This window comes from Hemiscyllium ocellatum, chromosome 7 (genome assembly GCF_020745735.1).
Source record: "Hemiscyllium ocellatum isolate sHemOce1 chromosome 7, sHemOce1.pat.X.cur, whole genome shotgun sequence".
NCBI lineage: Eukaryota > Metazoa > Chordata > Chondrichthyes > Orectolobiformes > Hemiscylliidae > Hemiscyllium > Hemiscyllium ocellatum.
In genome coordinates this window covers 99833536-99854376 of record NC_083407.1, presented here as the reverse complement: position 1 = coordinate 99854376, position 20841 = coordinate 99833536, and the positions used below count along the sequence as shown (strand labels likewise).

Here is a 20841-nt window from a genome sequence, read left to right as displayed (position 1 = left end):
TGGCTCCTTAACAACCATGTTTAGTCCATTATTTCTGTTACTTTAAATTCTTTCATTAGTATTTCAATTTGGGTCATTCTTACATTTATCTAATGTTATGCTCCCTAAAGAAATCATAACTTTCAAAAATAAGTGTGAACTTCCAGTCAGTGCCTGAAAGGATCGCACAAGGTTTCAAATCTTTCTTTTAAAGTAAAAACGAAGTTAATTTTAACAGAATTGCCGATGAAAATGACATGAGAGCCACACTTAATGTTCAAAAGACCGAGATTTTCCCTCCCCTGTTCCTTAAGTGGATATTTCATTCACTAGGAATTTGTCTAAAGCTGTTGCCAGGTTCTTTTACCTTTCCAACCAAATAACCATCCCAAAATTGACTTTTGTGGTAATGGGAGGATGAGCAATCCCTCCCAGTAACCTCATTCAGACAAATGAACCGATTTTGTTCAGTCTGAGCGTGAACTCAGCACCCTCAACAATATATCTCTCTTTATCTCTATGTTTCTGTCAAAACACATCTCCATGCAATGTGAATCACACGAGCTTTGTATTTAGTTCGAAAGGCTAATTAGCTTTCCTCTGGACCCTCAATTTATTCCAATCTTGGAATTAAATAGGCAATTTGTAGTACGATGGTTTACAAAACTCAACAGTCCAAACATATCTCTGGGACTTGAACACTGTTAATCTATTCACTGTCAACATAGGTATTCAGATCATCATTAACAGATACAAATATCTTGTACAATCTTACCGGTTAAACAACATGGGCTCCAAATTTGGCCCCCAACAGCCAAGTCACTCAAGCTTCTTGGTGGGTAACATTAGATGCAGGTTACATGATCCCTTTCAATCCTCCATCTCTCCCTAAATTCAAGTGTCCCAAACACAATAGTCTAACAAACTTCAAATTTGTAACATGAATCTTTGTAAGTTGGGGGCCGAATGTCTGCAAATTATTTGCTGCCTTCTGAATAGCTTGGAATAACTCTTACTGTTTCATGTTTTCCAGGCAGTTCCAGTGAATGCTGCAGGAGTCCCCATCAGTGAACATGTCTTCACCAGGACTAATTTACTGGGCTTTCTAGGATCTGTAAGAAATTATATTTGATTTATCGTAATTGGCTAGAATAATGTTTTCTTAATAGGTTCCATACACTGTTTATTTCACTATGACCTTCAGGAGCAGAATCTAGTTGCTTTTCCAAATTTGGAATTTAAAAAAAACTGACCAGGAATTGCAAGTTGTTGGGTTGTCAGTAACGTTCCAGAAGTTCGCTCGTAACTTTCAAGGAAGGAGACCTACTGCCTTGAGCTGATGTGACCTTTCTCTGGCTCAAGGTCCGCAACAGTATGGTTGACTCTTAGCTATCCTCTGAAAGGACCGAGCAAAATTAGATCAATCCACTTGTTTAGAAAAAGAATGTTGATGAATAAAACAAGGTGGAGCACCCAGCATTAAACTGAACAACAGATTCTTTAACAAGAAAGTCACTCGGCTCAGTTGATCCTGTTTATACTTGGGGGAATGTGTCAAAGATTTTCCACAGTTTAATGAAGCAACAGACTGATCGATAGTTACACTTTCCATACCATCTTTCAGCCCATGTCCCAGACTCAACAGGGCAAACTCAGTAGACTCAGCACAGTGGAATTCAGGTGTAAACAAGTGACCCTGAGAGTTCTGAACTTGGAATCAACACAAATGTACGCAAATAAACTACTTTCTAATTATCACCTACCAACATTCCTAGGCTGAAGAGTTAGTACTTTTCCATGTTGTTACAGTACTTAGAAAGACGACTGACAACAGCACAATACAGTTGGATTCAGGACTTCACTGTTTTTAATTATATGGACTTAGTTGCAACACCACTGACCTATCTAGCTGACTCCTGAGAGACATAGCTGCCAAACTGTGCTTGCAAAGGTAGTGAAAAAAAGAGTGCTAGGAAAAAAGCCTACTCTTCTTGCTCATTAATTGACCTGATGCAAATACATCTGTCCATGGCCGTATTTATGGGTGTGACCATGACACAGTCCCTGTGAATTGAAATCCTGCTTTCACACTGTGTCCAATATCATTTTATGTGACACCGTGGGATAGATTCATAAGGTCCAGCAGCTCAAACCTTGGTCAACTGTGAGGTGCTGTGGAGTGTCAACAGTGGAATTCTGTTCCATCACATTGTGTAAACCCTTGGCCTTGCATACCCACACTATACTATTCCAGTTAAGCCAGATGACCAACCGGTCTTCAGTGAAGTGTTTAAAACAGCATGTCAGAAACAGCACCAGACATGCATAAAAATCAGTTGCCCATCTTGTGAAGTTGAAGCACTCATATGAAACTCTGGAAGTTAAATACGATACAGAACGAAGATTAATCCATATACAGTAAACAAAATCAAAGCTCTCTAATCCAGTTGCATCCAGCCGTGAATATTGGTAGATAGTTGAGCAACTGACACAAAAAGCAGGCTATGTGAAATCCCCTTTCTCAGTGGTGGTCACATCCAGCATGTGAATGCAAAAAAGATGAGGCTAAAGCATTTTAAATCAGAATATATGAGTGGATAATGCACTTCTGCATCTTCCTGAAGTCCCTCCTGTTAGAGTCCAGTTTTCAGTCATTTCATACACACACAGGACTTAAGACAGGAGAAGGCATTTCAGTCTTTCCAACTTATTCTCCATTTAATGAGATCATGACTATTCTTGTAGTGTGAGCTCCACTTCCGAGTTTGCGCACACAACCACCACCATTTTATCAAACACAATTTTGAATTAATTCAATGGGGACTCTGCCTCCACTGTATTTTGGGAATAGAATTGCACAGAAAAATCTCAATGTTTTGTCACATGCCATCTTAAAGGCAAGACCTTTTTTTATTGAAAGTGTGTCTCCTAGTTCTAGTCTCTTCTACAAGGGGAAGCATTAACTCAGAATTCACCCAAGTACTCATGTTTTAAAATGCCACCTCTCATTCTTCTAAATTCCACTGGGGAAAGACTCAACTTTTTCAGCCTTTCTTCATAAGATAACTTGCTCATCTCAGAACTGAGTTGGGTGAAATTTTCCTGAACTGTCTGGAGTACAGATATCAGTTTGGGTCGACTTACTTAAAGGATAAACTTGCATTGGAAGTGTTTCAGAGAAGTTTGAGAAGCTTATTACAATCCAGGACAAGTGTCTCATCATGTTATACAGTGTCCTGCCTGAGAAATATATCACCATTCCTTCATCCCTGTGCCTTCAAGAAGATGGTATACCAACATTGTTTTGAAGGTATTTTGCGATGGGCAATAAATGCTGACCTTATCAGCAAGTACTATAACCTATAAATGAATAACTTAAGAAAAGTAGTCATCTGCAGTGTGGAACTGTGCCATATGTGGAGCATGTTCCTTTAATGCAAGTACTTGAATATTGTGTAATTATAGCAGATCTGTGTTATCAAGGTCATCGTCAGCTGACTATATTTGAAATTGTATTATTAATTTGCATCTCATCTGCAAGTGCTTTTAATTCTCACATTCTTAAGGCAAAGACTTGAAAATATTTTGAGCAGGATAGATGTTTGCTTTGGAAAGCTTTGTTGTAATTGAGATAGTTATACCATTATGTACTGACTTTCTAATGACAATTATTCTGACTGGCACTAACCTGATTGGGCTTAGTATTGTTTTGATGATGTTTTATTGTTTACTGCAGGGAAACCAAGTTTTTGTGGTAGGCAAGATGGATGGCCTGATGGTGGTGAGTGGGCGTAGGCACAATGCAGATGATGTTGTGGCAACAGCATTAGCAGTGGAACCCATGAAGTTTGTGTACAGGGGAAGGTAAGCAAATTACCAAGTATGGATCTTATTAATCCTTAATTCAAGTAGATTTAAGAGTATTGCCCTGTTTGCAAATTCAGCAAAGGCATCCAATCAGTTTTCCATATTGCCAATCCTAAGAATTTTCATTTAATGTCACATTTCGAAGTTACAGAACCCAAGTAATGATTCAATTGGTATTATGAAATAGATGTCTGAGGATCATAAACTACAGACATGAGTTCTACAAATGAGGAAATACAGCAACCTTTAATGTACAATCTTATTCTTGAATTTTACCCCTTTCATCGGTAATTTGTTTCTTTGCTTCTGTTTCACAGCTGAAGCATTTAGTATTTTAGTTTATGTGCGTGCATTGCAATATTGTACTATGGTCTCTGACTTCACGTCTTAAAAATTGATAAAGGGACTCTGCAAGGTGGCGGCGATTCTGTAGATCTGCCATGGATGGTTCAGTCTAACAGCCAAGGCATGTTGGTGTTTTTTGCCATCCCTGGCTAATTTATATAGTGGAATTATTAGTTTAAAACCTTACAAAACACACATTTGTTAATATTTGGGAGTGGGAAGGATGTCAAAACGAAAAGGAGCAAGCAAACAGCAGCAGGGAGGAGGCTCCCCTGCAGCACTGGGCACACCAGAGGCCGCAGCAACAGCCTCGCCTGAAGCCCTGAGGGAACTGTCATATTCGCAGGAATTGGCAGCAGCAATGACGAGACTTGCCTCAAAGTTAGGGCTGCTATTGAGGAGATCTGTGCCCAGGTCCAACCCATCGCATCCATACTGCAGAAGCATGAACTGAAGCTCCAGGGCCTCGGGGAGCAGGTGGAGGGTCGAACCAAGGTCTCTGAAGCAGCGATTGAGTCCTCAACCAGTCAGGAGCAGAAAGTGCTGGCCTTACGAGACCGGGTCGACTACCTCAAAAATCGAGGTCAGAGGACGAATCTTTGGATTGTTGGGCTCTCGGAGGGTAAAGAAGGTGGGCAGCCAGTCAGCTTCTTTGATAACTGGCTGCCACAGTTCGTGGACCTTCGAATTGAATCCAGCTGGCTGCAGATTGAAAGGGCCTATTGTATCGCAGTACACAGGCCTGGGCCTATACAGCACCCCACCAGGTTCTAGTGCGTTTCCACACAAGCAAGTAAAGGCAAAAAGTGAGAGAAGCCTCCAAATTAGTGGGAAAAGAATCACAGGCACTGCTGCACAAGGGGTCAAAAATCATGTTTTTCCAGGATTTCTCGGCAGTTGGAATTTGAAAGAGGAAACCCCTCATTGAAGTTTAAAAAGAGGCTGAGGAATCTGGGCATCCAGAACTCGGAGGTTCAACCATGAGGACTCAGCTTTATCCGCTGAGTCCAAAGTATAAACTAAGAACTTTAACATAGACCAACTGGTTTGAAGAATACAGTTAATGTTTGTCCTCTTTTCCTTCTTTCTCTGTTTTCCCTTTTTCCTCCATTTTTTTTCTTTCCCTAATTATTTTTACAAATCTTGGAATATGTTGTTCCCATTATATTTTTATAACTGGATTTTATCGTGGGAAATCTTGTGGGTGACCTTTGTCTGCTTTTTTTTCCTCTTTCCCTTTTAGGCACAAATAGGGGTGACATGGAGCCAGGAATGGGCAGAGTGCTTATCCTGACCTTTTTTTTTGTTGCCTTAAGGATGATCTTGTTTTAGTTTTATTTTTGCCTAAGACTGGGCACAGTTCGGACTTGAAGGAACTGTGAAGGAGGGGATGGGTAGGGTGAGTGCTCCCTATGGGCAGGGAGGAGAGTCTCCCATTAACTGTTTTACAGCTGGTTTTCTTTGTAGCTTTTTGGTAGCAATAGTTCATAGTTATGAGAGAGTAGTTTTTATATACACAATTCTGTGACTTTGAGTCTTTATACATGTGTGCTCGGTGCATTGTAAACAGGGTTCTCCCTCCCAGGGGTTCAGGGGTCTCTGAAGGGGGATATAGTTAAGTGTCTTATTAAATGGTGCACCCGGAACATTCAGGGAAGTCATTCGCCTGTTAAAAGGAAAAAAATGCTTTCTAGCCTTCAGAAGGAAAGAATTGATATCACTCTGTTGCAGGAAAATCATCTTGATGATAGGGAACACCGGAAGCTACAACAGCGGGGTTATGACCGGGTATTCTTTTCAGCCTTTACTACTAAAAGTAGGGGAGTGGCAGTACTTACCCAAAAAAATCTTACATTCACATTATTAGAGCGGGTGAAAGTTAAGCAAGGGCAGCTTGTGATACTTAAGGCCCTGATACATAGGAAAGAATATGGTATTTTAAATGTTTACTGTCCTCTAACGGATCCCCTCAAATTTTTGATTTGTGCTTTCTCTAAGTTGAGTGCCTTTGAAATACGGCACATTATTATAGGGGGGAGATTTTAATTGCCTTTTGGATCCAACAGTGGACAGGATGCTGAATGGGCCCCCACTATTGCTTCGCAGGCTAAGCAGATGACTGACTGATGCGTGGAGTTGGGGCTGGTGGACATTTGGAATTGTCTTCACCATGTCGGCAGGGACTTGATCTTTTTTTCAAGCTCACATAAATGTTGCATGAGGATTGACCTCTTTCTGGCTCCCTTGGCCCTTCTGGATTCGATTATGGGTTGTAAAATTGTTAATGTAGCATCTCTGATATTTGGAGGTGAAGGACAAGAGCGAGGGATGAGGTTTGTGTCGCTGACGATTCCAAATTTGTGAAATACTTCTTGAAGGAATTTCAGGAGTTCTTGACTGTCAACTCCAGGCCCGGTTAGTAGTCCATCTATTGCTATGGGAGATTGTTAAGGCCTTTGATAGAGGAATAGCTATTTCCTATTTGGTTTGTCAGAAATGACAGGAGGAGGAACAGTATCATCTACGTGAGATGTGGTTGAAAGCCGCCGAAGCGACACATTTTGCGCTGCCTTCGGTGACTAAGCTGCAGCAAATCATGGCCCTCCGGGCTGCCTCAAATTCAATACTGATACAAAATGCAATTAAAGAACTTGCTTTTGCTAGACAAAGGCTGTTCAAGTATTGGGAAGTATTTAGTGTATCTGACTAGGAAAAAGCGTGCTCCCCAATTCATTACTGCAATCAGAGAAGCACCAGGGTCCTTGCATATGATGCCAAAAGAATTCATGTGGTTTTTCAGAGTTTTTACTCTGAATTGCATCAGTCTGAAGATTGTGAGAACAGGTGGGCTAAAATGGAAGCCTTTTTTAAGAAGCTGGACCTCCCAGGAGTAACCTTGGAACAGGCCTCTCTCCTTAATGCCCACTTGACAGTTCAGGAAATACAGGAGGCATCTGGGCAACTTGAGTGGGAAAGTGCCTGGCCCTGATGGTCTCCTGGGAGAATTTTTGAGGACTTTTTCGAGATTCTCTAAGTGCTGATGTTGGAGATGTACAGTCACTCTTATATGCATGAATGCTTACCACCATCTTTGAGAGAAGCTAATATTTCCTTAATTCTTAAGGGGAAGGTTCCGAAGGATTGTGCCTCATGCAGACCCCTCTCTCTCTCTCTCTCTCTCAGACAGAATCTTGAAATTTGAATTTAAGATCTTGGCACTGAGATTGGAGAAGGTGTTGCCTCATATTGCCAGAGAGGACCAAACATGTTTTTAAGGGCCCATGGGTCTTATAATAATATTAGAAGGTTGCTGAATATGGTCCAAGTATGTCAACAATGATCAATCCAAGGGTTGGTGATTTCCTTAGATGCAGGGAAAGCATTTGGCTGGGTGGAATGGCCTTATTTTTTTTATCTTAGTGGTTTGGGTTGGGTGGGGTCTTGCTAAGTGGATGGAGGTTCTATGTTGCCACCCTCTGGCCGTGGCCGTCATCAACGGGGTGAAATCTGGGAACTTCAGGATTGGTAGGGGTAGTCATCAACGCTGCCCCCCTCTCAGTTGTTGTTTATGTTGGTGATACAGCCACTGGCAAAGGCTATTCGTCAGAACATGCACAGAACCGTTCCGGAAGTGGAATCGAGGGGGCACAAGATTATAATGTATGCGGATGATGTCCTTCTGTTTTTATCGAATCTGAAGACCTCCGTACCCCAACTGACACAATGTATTAATTCATTTGGGGCTGTTTCAGGATATAAGATCAACTCTGCAAAATTGGAGGCTATGCCTTTGGAGAACCTCCAAGGAAGTGCAAGAGGCTGAAGATAGCCATAGGTTCCCTTTTAAGTGGTCACGTGTGGGGTTTCCATACCTTGGCATTTTTATTACTCCCCATGTTTGTTCTGTTATTTCGAACAAACTTCGCTCACTTGCTCGACAATATTAGGTGGGATCTCCAAAGGTGGGATGCTCTTCCAATTTCATGGGTGGGCCAAATAGCCTTCATTAAAATGAATGTCCTTCCTCATTTGCTTTATCCGATGCGTATGCTCCCTACCATGTTTTCAACGTCAATGCTGCAGAAACTTATGGGTTTTTAGTTCCTTTGTCTGGCATCGTGGGGTGCCTCTCATCAAACTTATTAAATTGCAGTTGCCTCAAGGAGGGGGAGGAGTTGATTTCCCAGACATCAGGATGTATCAATTGAGTTCCCTGCTGTCCTTTGTTACCTGCCCAAATCATATATAATCTGGGCTCAATATGGCAGATATCAAGGCCTCCCAGGCAAAGTGTCCTCTTATTTCATGCATGAACGACAGCTTAATGAGGACGGTTATGCACTACTGCCGGAACCTCATTATTGTTAGTACGGTCAAGGCATGGAGGACGATGTGTTAGAGTGAGCGTTGCTTATCCAAGACTTCACCATTTACACCCAGAGTTGGTATGCATGAGTTCTGACCAGGGATGATGGACTCCGGGCCCAAACTATTGGCAGCGAGAAGTGTTTCCAGTTTGGGAGACTTGTTTGAGGGGGAGGTTATGATGCCTTTCGCAAAATTGAGCAGCAAATACAGGCTGCCCAACAGAGAGATTCTCTGTTTTCTTTCAGATTAGGGATTTCATCCAGAAGAAGACTTCGCTTCTCTTTCAGCCCTATATGCCTGATACAGAGAGTTTGATACTACGTTCCACAAGCGTCCTCTTGGTTAGTGCCCTCTATCACCTGCTGGATGGCAGGGCCTGGAGGATATTAACCGGTTATGAGAGGTCTGGGTGCAAGAGCTATGAGTGAAGATCTCTGCTGAAATGTGGGAGGACATACGGGCGAACATGTGAATCTGTAATAGGACATGTGCTATGCAGTTAAAAGTTCTGCACAGGGTTTATCTGGCACCAGACTGACTGGCAAAGTTTAAAAAAAGGGCATCTCCAATGTGCCCCAAATGTAAAATGAGTGTAGGTACTCTTATCCATTGCTTCTGGACATGCCACAGACTCCATGTTTATTGGATCACTGTGGCGGTAAAGATAGGGAGGGTGTGGAGGACCGAAGTTAAAGTAGACCTGATATCTCTCCTAGGTCTACCGAGTTTATCATCTTTAGATGGGCATGTTAAGAAACTATTTAATATTCTTTAGTTACTGCGCACGGAAGAATATTCTGATGAATTGGGTGTCTGAGAACCTGCTGGGATGGCGGAAATTAATTATGGAGCACATTCCCTTGGAATTTTTTTTTACAAACATGCTGCACCACACAACAGACTTTTTTAATAAGGCATGGCAGCCCTATTTGAGTTATTTGGGTACAGATTTGTCTGCTATTTTAACCAGGGCGTTCGTTTAACCAGGACGGTTAGGTTTGCTGGGCCCTGGAGTGGGGGCGGGGCGCGTGAACTCCTGAATTAATACAGGTGTATATATACAACGTTCCCGTTTTTTTTGTTCGGGAGCTTTGCGCTGAACATTGCTATTTTTTTGTTTTTGTGTATTCTTTTGTTTTCTTTTGCTTTATTAGTCACTTAATTATTTATTGGTGGTGTTTTGCAGTGTTAGGTTTTGTTTTGTGTTACAGGGTAGATTAGTAGTTAATAGACAGTAGTTGTATTGTAATTTGCATTTTTCTTTTGTACTGGTATTTGTTATATTTTCAATAACTTTATTTTTGTCAAGTCAAAAACAAGTTTCTAATATATTTGCAAAACAAAGATTGATTAAGTTGAAGTGCATCATCAAATTTAAAAAATGTGTAAATTAAAAGTGATGTGCTTGCATAACTGTAGTCAGAACTTGTTTTCAGGAAAAAGATGGCAAATAACCTGTGTTGAAACTTAAAAGCACTTTACCAGTATGCCATTTGAGACTGGGAAACATGCTGCCTGCATTTTTACAGTTTTGTGAGAAGATGAAGTAATTGTCAGTGCTGATGTGACACTTTTTTTTAATATGGCATGATAACAAAACCAAAAATTAAAGGAGCAATTTCATCTATTCAAACATAAAAGTATGCACATAGCATGTTTCTATTAACGTCATTCTTTTCTTCTTATGATTTAAAATTAATAAACTGCCTGTAGATGAGTATTTGCATTTTTCAATTACTTTGAAGTTGTTCTTGAATCATTAAAAATTCTTTGTTCATATGCTCATATCCTCTGTCTCTATATTGTTTATTTCAAGTAGATGAGGGTCTAATGGCTTGATTATCATAATTTGCAAATACTATAGAAAAGGATTTTGTTTTGTCCCTTTTATATCCCTCGTTCAGGATAGCAGTATTTTCAGTGAACGTACTTCATGACGAACGCATTGTATTGGTGGCAGAACAGCGACCAGATGCATCTGAGGAAGACAGTTTCCAGTGGATGAGTAGAGTCCTGCAGGTAGTTAAGCTGTATTATCTCTGGAGGTGGGCTATTTTGATTTTATTGAAGATTACTTCTAGCACGTGGCTGCTTGCAATAGGTTTTTAATCCTACAAAGAGCTTTAAAGTGCATCCAAAATTCATGTAGTGCCTTTATTTCAAATTGCCACCATTAACTTTTGATGTATTTTCTATCCTGCAATATATCTACTGTTAGGGACCAATAGACTACTCCCAGCAGTGTCTTCCTCCACTTGCTGTATCTTGCATTCACTCATATGGATTTTACATTTTCAATCCAAGATCATTTCTTTTACCATCACACTTCAGTGGTTAGCACTGCTGCCTCACAGCGCCAGAGACCCGGGTTCAATTCCCGCCTCAGGCAACTGTCTGTGTGGAGTTTGCACATTCTCCCCGTGTCTGCGTGGGTTTCGTTCGGGTGCTCCGGTTTCCTCCCACAGTCCAAAGATGTGCAGGTCAGGGGAATTGGCCATGCTAAGTTGCCCATGGTGTTAGGTGAAGGGGTAAATGTAGGGGTATGGGTGGGTTGCAGGTCGGTGTGGACTTGTTGGGCCGAAGGGTCTGTTTCCACACTGTAAGTAATTTAATCTTAATTCATCTTGTGCAAATAAAGCTTTCCCATCCCTTTGCTTCTGCATGTCCTTCTGAAAAGTCGCATCCCCCTAAAATTTAGTTTTGAGTTTTGGTCACCTTAAAACCATGTTTCTATAATGGTGATATGATCAGAACTTTTAACCTCTGATTGTGCCATTAATTTCATTTTTTTTCCACATGCCAATTATTTACAATCTATATTGCCAACTTGGATATGTGGAAACCAAGTAATATAGCTAAATTTGCTGATGACGGTCAAGTAGGTGGGAAAGTAAGTTGCAATGAGGAATAAGAAATTTACAAATGGACATGGACAGGTTAGGTGAATGGGCCAGAATTTAACAGATTAGGATTAATGTCGCTAAGTGTCACCATTTTAGTCAGAGGATTTGAAAGGCAACTTATTATCTAAATGGTGGAAAATCTTCAGAGTGCTTTGGTGCAGACGGATCTGGGAGACCTTGTGCATGAATGAAAACTCGTGTGCAAGTACAGCAGGTAATAAGCAAGGCAAATGGAATTTTGCCATTTATTGCTAAAGGAATAGAACATAGAAGTTACCATAACTCGACAAGGCATGGATAAGACTGCATCGGTCGTATTATGTCCGATGTTGTTCCCCTTACTTGAGGAGGGCTGTAGCTTTATTGGAGGCAGTTCAGAGAAGGTTCACTAGTATGCTTCCAAAGTTGAAGCGTTTGTCTTATGAAGAGTGTGCAGCTTCGGCTGATACCTTCAGATGTTTCAAAGAATGAGAGGAGATCTAATTGAGGTACATAAATTGCTAAAGGAGATTGACAAATTGGATTTAGAAAGCATGTTTCATCGTGAGGCATTTTAGAATGAGGGGTCAGAAGTTTAGGATAAGGGGTAGCAGATTTGAAACACATGAGAAATTACTACTGTTAAAGGGTCATGTGGAATTAACTACTGTCAGAGTACAGTGGATGCTAGGACTTTGAGTAAATTTAAGGAGGAGATTGACAGATTTTTAATTAATATTGGGTTGAAGGGTTATGGAAATTGAGTAAGAAAGTAAAGTAGAAGTCAAGATGAGATCAGCCGTGATCGTATCAAATGATGGAGTAGGCTTGAGGGGCTGAATTGCGTCCTCCTACTCCTATTTCATATCTTCTTCTATACTATATGTATTTCAGTCAAGAGCCATTAATTTTGTCTTTTTCCTCTTGACCATATTTGCTGCTGTTTCTCTTTGTCTGGACACGTATCTCTTCCTGGCTCACTATCTGAATCATTGCCTAAATACCTGCCCCACAATGCTGGTATATCTTGCTTTCTCTTCCCCACTGCCACCTATTTAGTTTGAAACCTTCTCTAGAGCTGTATGTAGTCACCATGACACTGGCTCTGGCATAGTACAAAGAAAGCTCGTCTCACCTAAATGGCTCCCTTCTATCCCAGTACTGGTACCAGTTCTGAAACCCATTTCTCCTGTACCAATCTTGAGGCACAGATTTAATTCCTTGACTTTATTTATGTACCAGTTTGCCTGTGGCTCAGGTGGTAATCTGAGATCATTAGCTGGAGGTTCTGCCTTTTAATTTAGTTCCTAACAGTTCAAATTCCTTCAGATCTTTTCTAGTCCTCCCATTGTTGTTGGTACCAACGTTGAGTGGAAGGGCAAGGATCCAGTTGACATCCAAGTTCCACTTCAGCCCTGAGTGCACCTTAACCCTTGCATGAGGCAGCAACATAGATTTTGGGACTCTCGCAGCAACAGAGAACAGTATCTATCCCTTGAATTCAACTGCTAACATCCATTACTGCATTCTTGTTTCTCTTTGCTGCTTCTCGCTCTCTCGCTCTTTCTTCCTCCCCCCACCCCCCCACCCAAAACAAACGCTTCTTTGTATCATTGTGTCGTAGTCATGGTTGCTCATCTTACCTGCTTTCTTATTCTCATTCGCCTAATTCAACACTGGTACATTAGAACACTTCACAATTCGAGAATATGAAGGGCTAGTTTAACATTCTTTTGGAGTTAACGAAGAGTGATTTTTGGCTATATCACAGGTTCTTGAAAGACAGACCCCTTAGATTAAAAGCATGATGATCACCTTCTGTTCTTTTCCAGGCTATTGACAGCATTCATCAGGTGGGAGTCTATTGCTTAGCCTTGGTTCCTGCTAACACACTTCCCAAGACTCCTTTAGGAGGCATTCACCTATCTGAGACCAAACAGCGCTTTCTGGAGGGCATGCTGCACCCATGTAATGTCTTAATGTGTCCCCATACCTGTGTCACTAACCTTCCCAAACCAAGACAGAAACAACCAGGTGCGTACCATCTACCACCATTTCTTAAGAATGAGTTTGGTGAGAATAAAGGAATTTTCTAATGCCTAATCATATATTCAATGGCTTTTTTGTGTTTTTGTTTTATTCTCATGCTCTGGCTGTAGGCTCAGAGTTGTAAGTTGTTCACTGTCTATGTACTAGGTGACCATATTAACCCTAAAAATGCCATATAAATATGTTAAAAATCCTTAGCATATGATGAATTTCTGTTCTTCACTAATTTAAGAAACCTTTCTTCATTTTTTTTTCTTTGCATATATTTGTTAAAAAGAAAATTGCTTGTTGTGATTTTAGAATATGAAGCATGTCATCTCTTTGCAGATTCAAAGCTTTAAAACTTATTTAAAATTATTATTATTATGGGTGCCTTGAATGCTGATAGCCCACTGCACCTTGTTCTGTTGGCAACTGTTTAAATGTGAGGCAAGTTAATGCCTGCAGGAAGGCTTATCTCAGTTGGCCTTGCAGAATAACCATATTTCAAACCTTGTATAATTTTTCACTTCCTTGCCAGAAAGTTTCTAGGTTCCCAACAGTGCTAAGCTTAGGCAGCTCAGCACAGTCATTGATTAAATTACTTGTATGTGGAACAACTTTATGTAGCACTTAATTAGATGCTCAACCCTTGGGTGAGCAGCAGTTAATTTTTCTTGCCTTGAATGTTCTTCATTTGGGTTGGGTAAAACCAATTACTGCAGATGCTGGAAACCAGAGTCTAGATGCAAGTGGTGGTGGAAAAGCACAGCAGTTCAGGCAGCATCCAAGGAGCAGTAAGATCGACATTTCGGGCAAAAGCCCTTCATCAAGATTACAGGCAGAGAGCCTGAAGGGTGGAGAGGTAAATGAGAGGAGGGTGGGGGTGGGGAGAAAGTAGCATAGAGTACAATAGCTCAGCACTGTCCCCATGACTTGTCCTACCTGCCTATTTTCTTTTCCACCTATCCACTCCATCCTCCTCCCTGACCTATCACCTTATCCCCTCCCCCACTCTCTAGGTGAGTGGGGGAGGGGATAAGGTGATAGGTCAGGGAGGAGGGTGGAGTGGATAGGTGGAAAGGAAGATAGGCAGGTAGGACAAGTCATGGAGACAGTGCTGAGCTATTGTACTCTATGCTACTTTCTCCCCACCCCCATCACCCTCTCACTTATCTCTCCACCCTTCAGGCTCTCTGCCTGTAATCTTGATGAAGGGCTTTTGCCCGAAACGTCGATGTTACTGCTCCTCGGATGCTACCTGAACTGCTGTGCTTTTCCAGCACCACTTCAATCTAGACTTCTTTTGGGTTTGCAATAGGCGTTTACTTCACTCCCAATTTCGTTGTGGAGTACCTGTTGAAACATGTTTATTTTCAATACACTGAAATGAAATCCTCAAGAACTTGTTATCTTTGAGTTAGATTTGTGTTGGGCAGGTAGCCATGGAGTGTGACAGAATTACAAACATTAACACTGCTTTTCATCTGTTTAAAAGGGGAGATGGAATAAGAAACATAAGTTCTGGGACACAACAAAATCTACTCTTTCATGTTCCAAATGTCAATGATTTGAATTTTCATTCATTATTGTGTAATATATCTGGGAAACACTTTGTTAAAAAACAATTCAGTAAAAGAACATTTTGTTTTAATTCAGATTGCTAAATACTGAATTATATAATGCTGTTCTTCCTCGTTTTCTTTCTGTTTTGTTTTTCTCCTTTTATTGTTGAATGCAGAGGTGGGTCCTGCTTCCATGATAGTTGGTAACCTTGTGGCAGGGAAGCGAATTGCACAGGCCTCTGGCAGAGATGTTACCCAGTTTGAGGACAATGATCAAGCTCGAAAGGTATAGTTTTCTATGACATGTATTATTGAACATTCAATAACATAATATATTGTACTGTGTTCATTTAAAGGATATTGTCAGTTTTGTGCTGTGACCCAGAAGGTGATTTGGACTTGATTTTTTTAATTCAACACAGAATTGTCATACGCATCATCATACACAACATTTGTTACAGGTCCTCAAAGTGAACTAAGAGCATAAAGGTAAAATGTTATTTTTCAGCACCAAGTTGAAATGAATCTTCTGAAGAACATTTTGGGTTGAGACACTTGGAGGGTTTAAGAACACTGCAGAGTTGGAAATGGGTGAGGAGGGAGGCTTTGGAATTTGAAAATCACAATCAGAATTTCCAAGTCAAGGCATTGCTGAACCGGGAGTCCACATCAGTTAGCAAGCCAGACTATTATGTGAACAGCACTTAGTGTGCAAGATTCAGTTCAATTTTACAGTCTAAGGTTTGCATGGATTCTTTGAGTTTTATTCTTGTTGTAATCGTTTTATTCACAACTTTGAATGATATGCGAGTCAACAGTTTGATATAATTTTGTAATACCAAAAATAAAAACAGTCCGTAAAAAATGTTTTGGTATATTTGTAGTGATTTGCAGGAGTGATTTGTTCATTTTTGCCAGGTAATAGTTTCATAGTAAAGTTGCTGTCAGCAAAAGTAAATAGTCTGAAATTATGAAATCTTTGTAAAGCTGAAAACATTTTCAGTCCTCATTTTCCTTCTCTTTGATGGTTGCAGACAAACTTCAGGTTTGAGAATGACAAACTAATCCTCCTAAAAGGATCTTTTCAAAATGAACTTTTTTCCCCTGCTATCTCCGTTTTGTTTCACAGAAGCTGAGAAGATGTGTATTAAAGAAATTCTTCTTTTCGAGGAGAATTGAGACACTTTTGTATGTGTAATTATGATGATCTAGACTGCATTGCCTGAAAGTATACTGAAAGCTGATTCAATAGTGGTTTTCAAATATGTTGTGAAACTTGCAAGGTTCAGTAAAGATTTAAAAGGATGAATTTGAGCAATAGGGAGAGGCTGAATAGGCTGGGGCTGTTTTCTGTGAAGCGTCAGAGGCTGAGGGATTACTTCCAGGTTTATAAAATTATGAGGGGTATGGATAGGGTAAAAAGACAAAGTTTTTCCCCCTGGGATGGGGGAATCCCGAACGAGAGGGCACTGGTTGAGGGTGAGGGGAAAGATTTTTCACGCAAATGGTGTTATGTTTATGAAATGAGATGCCAAAGGAAGTGGTGGAGGGTGGTTAAATTAAAGCATTTAAAAGGCATCTAGATGGGTATATGAACAGGAAGGGTTTTGATGATGACCAACTTGACACTGACATTTTTATACAAACCCACCGACTCTCTCAGCTATCTGGATTACACCTCTTCCCACCCTGCCTCTTGCAAAAATGCCATCCCGTATTCCCAATTCCTCCGCCTCCGCTGTATCTGCTTCCAGGAGGACCAGTTCGACAACAGAACACACCAGATGGCCTCCTCCTTTAGGGACTGCAATTTCCCTTCCCACGTGGTTAAAGATGCCCTCCAACGCATCTCGTCCACATCCCGCACCTCTGCCCTCAGACCCCACTCCTTCAACCGTAACAAGGACAGAACGCCCCTGGTGCTCACCTTCCACCCTACCAACCTTCGCATAAACCAAATCATCCACCGACATTTCAGCCACCTCCAAAAAGACCCCACCACCAGGGATATATTTCCCTCCTCACCCCTTTCCATCTTCCACAAAGACCATTCCCTCTGTGACTACCTGGTCAGGTCCATGCCCGCACCCCCCCCCCCCCCCCCCCCCCCCCCCCCACAACCCACCCTCCCATCCTGGCACCTTCCCCTGCCACCGCAGGAACTGTAAAACCTGCGCCCACACCACCTCCCTCACCTTTATCCAAGGCCCTAAAGGAGCCTTCCACATCCATCAAAGTTTTACCTGCACATCCGCTAATATCATTTATTGTATCCGTTGCTCCCGATACGGTCTCCTGTACATGGAGGAGACTGGACGCCTCCTAGCAGAGCGCTTAAGGGAACATCTCCATGACACCCGCACCAATCAACAACACCTCCCCGTGGCCCGAAATTTCAACACCCCCCCCCCCCCCCCCCCCCCCCAACCCCCCCTGCCAAGGACATGGAGGTCCTGGGCTGCCTTCACCACCGCTCCCTCACCACCAGACATCTGGAGGAATAACGCCTCATCTTCCGCCTCTGGACACTTCAACCCCAGGGCATCAATGTGGACTTCAACGGTTTCCTCATTTCCCTTTTTCCCCCCCCCACCTCACCCTAGTTCCAAACTTCCAGCTCAGCACTGTCCCCATGACTTGTCCGGACTTGTCTTACCTGCCTATCTCCTTTTCCACCTATCCACTCCACCCTCTCCTCCCTTACCTACCACCTTTGTCCCCTCCCCCACTCACCTATTGTACTCTATGCTACTTTCTCCCCACCCTCACCCTCCTCTAGCTTATCTCTCCACACTTAAGGCTCTCTGCCTTTATTCCTGATGAAGGGCTTTTGCCCGAAACGTCGATTTTGCTGCTCCTTGGATGCTGCCTGAACTGCTGTGCTCTTCCAGCACCACTAATCCAGAATCTGGTTTCCAGCATCTGCCGTCATTGTTTTTACCCCTTAGATATGGACCAAGTGCTAGCAAATGGGACTAGATTGGGTGGGGATATCTGGTCGGCATGGACGAATTGGACCAAAGGGCCTGCTTCTGTGCTGTACCTCTGATTCTATTTACTTGAAGAGGAATATTTTGCCTCACAATGTGAAGAAAGAGCAGAGGAGTGCAACAAATTGAATATCACTCAGAGTAGCACAGTCATCCAAGTGGACCTCCATCTAAGCTGCATGACTTTGTGAATCCACAAGTTGCACACCACTGGGTATTTCCAGAGTAAGGATTTTCATGTTACAGGTGGCATGCAGAAAAAAACTTTACTGCACATGCAAGGTTTAATACTTTGACTCCCATTCTTTAAATAAACATGAAGGCACATTACCCAAAAACATAGTTCAAGTCTTTTGATTTTTGATTTATTCTGCCCTATTGAGAAGAAAGTGAAATGCTCATGGTGTTGCTTTCCTCTGTTCAGTTGTAAGTATATAGAAATTGTTTGTTTGTGCAGCTGATGCTGTTACATGTTTGACATGTCTTTGGTTACCTTGTACTGAGAAGCAAAAATTCCTATAACAGCTGTTTAGAGCTACCTCTGTAATAGCATTCTGAATACTTCTATAGTATTGGTGCTAATCAAGCAGAAGTTACTTTCCTTGACACTCGTGTGCACTGCTCCTTCCCTGCCCCACCATCACCAAATGAAAGCCACTTGCTGAATTTTTCCACCAACAAGTTGAATGTGGTTTATTTGTAGGCATTTATTTCTAATCTACTTTTTGCGCCTTGTAAGTTGATGCATTATTAAATATGATTAAGTACAATCTATAATATATTTTAATATCTTTATAATTTTTGGCTGCTTCATGAGATTTCTCTCTTTCCCAGTTTCTGTTCTTGGCCGATGTTCTGCACTGGCGTGCTCAAACCACACCAGATCACCCTCTTTTCCTCCTCTTAAATGCCAAGGTATGTCACAAGCAAAGTGAGCTAATTCTTCAGGGGTGAAGATTCAAATCTTTGTTTGCTGTTATTAATATTATAAATAATGTAGCCTGGAGATATTGCCTTATTGCCACTGTCTTCCATCTTCATTTAAGTGTGACAGACAAATGTCTGACTTTAAAGTGGAAATATTAAAGCACCTCTCCAAGGACATAACTGAAGGAATCAGAATACTGTACTTGTTTCGTGGATCCTATGTGAGCCTCTGAATTTACCCAATATTCACTGAAATAAGTCATCTTAACCTCTCAATTTGTCTATTTTCTAATGTTAGCTTTTGTTGGCTCCAAGGTTGAAACAGTTTCCTTTAATATAATGAGTCCGATGTTATCAAACATAACATCATTGATTTGGTGTGAAGAACATCAGGGAGCCTTTCCAGGATATATGACACAATCCTCCCAATACCATACACTAAATACACCAAAATCTAACACTGCACACGTGGGCGACACAGTGGCTCAGTAGTTAGCATTGCTGCCTCACAATGCCAGGGACCCAGGTTCGATTCCCGCCTCGGGCAATTGTCTGTGTGGAGTATGTATGTTCTCCCTATGTCTGCATGGGATTCCTGGGGGCTCCAGTTGCATCCCACAATCCAAAGTTGTGCAGGTAAGGTGTATTGTGCTAGATGCATTAGTCAGGGGTAAATATAGGGTCGGGGAATGGGTGTGTATGGGTTACTCTTCAGAGGGTCAGTGTGGACTCGTTGGCCCGAAGGGCCTGTTTCCATGCTATAGGGAATCTAATCTAAAATCTAAATTATAGGTGCAAAACAACTTTTAATACAGATGCATCCAGCAGGCTGTTTGAAAGCAAACTTTTTCTATTCAGTAAAACGAACTAACTAGATGGATAACAAGTAAACATTAACAACAGCTTGTATTCACTCAACATGTAAATTCTAGCTTCACAGAATTATTGTAGCAACATAATACACTATGCTTTATGTCATAAATCACTTTTGCCCTTTTAAGTACAATTCTATTGAGTGGTGCTGTAGAAAATGCTTTAAAGTGTACATGTCATTAGTTTGATTTTGCATATTGTGAAGCAGTTATATAGGTGAAGAAACAAAAAAGGCTTGTGTAGAATTCTGTATTGTATATTAATAAGTATGGAGTGCACTAATCACTCAAGTCCACAAAGAGAAGACATGAGCAGAAATTGACTTGTCATGAAGTTTTAATATCTTTTAACCCATCAGGGCACGGTTGTGAACACAGCAACGTGTATACAATTGCACAAGAAAGCAGAGAGAGTGGCTGCAGCCTTGTTAGAAAAAGGACGCCTCAACACAGGGGACCATGTGGCCTTGGTTTACCCACCAGGTAAACAGGAAATTGTTACTTGTGACATCATTATGGTTAAACAGGCCTGTTTGTCTCAGATGCATTGCTGTCGAGTCAGGTAACTCCAGCAGCAAAACATTTCATACATTTACCCAAGTAGTGCGTTTGGGAATTTCTCACTATTTGGCACAGGAAGGGTCTCATGGCATTTCACATTTGGATGTTAAGTTAAATTTGCCTCGTTGTGCTGAGGGAGGATATTCCTTGAGAAACATCCAGGGAAGTTATTTGGGTGGAACTGAGAAATAAGGAAGGGGTGATTAGCTTATTGGGATTATATTATAGACCCCCTAATAGTTAGAGTGAAATTGAGAAACAAATTTGTAAGATCTCAGCTATCTGTAAGAATAATAGGATGGTTATGGTAGGGGATTTTAACTTTCCAAGCATAAACTGGGACTGCCATACATAGTGTTAAAGGTTTAGATGGAGAGGTATTTAAGTGTGTACAAGACAATTTTCTGATTCAGAATGTGAAAGTAGAAGGTGCAAAACTTGCTCTTGGGAAATTAGG

General features: G+C 41.4%; 1 protein-coding gene across 1 annotated transcript in view; it reads left to right on the top strand.

Moving 5' to 3' along the window:
- LOC132817241 (disco-interacting protein 2 homolog A-like) overlaps window positions 1-20841 on the top strand; it is a 269644-nt gene that overhangs the window by 206480 nt on the left and 42323 nt on the right. The window contains exons 20-26 of the mRNA XM_060827592.1: window positions 1013-1093; window positions 3716-3843; window positions 10464-10578; window positions 13274-13475; window positions 15211-15320; window positions 18859-18939; window positions 20183-20306. Of these exons, the coding sequence (XP_060683575.1) occupies window positions 1013-1093; window positions 3716-3843; window positions 10464-10578; window positions 13274-13475; window positions 15211-15320; window positions 18859-18939; window positions 20183-20306 (841 nt within the window). The remainder of the gene's footprint in view (window positions 1-1012; window positions 1094-3715; window positions 3844-10463; window positions 10579-13273; window positions 13476-15210; window positions 15321-18858; window positions 18940-20182; window positions 20307-20841) is intronic.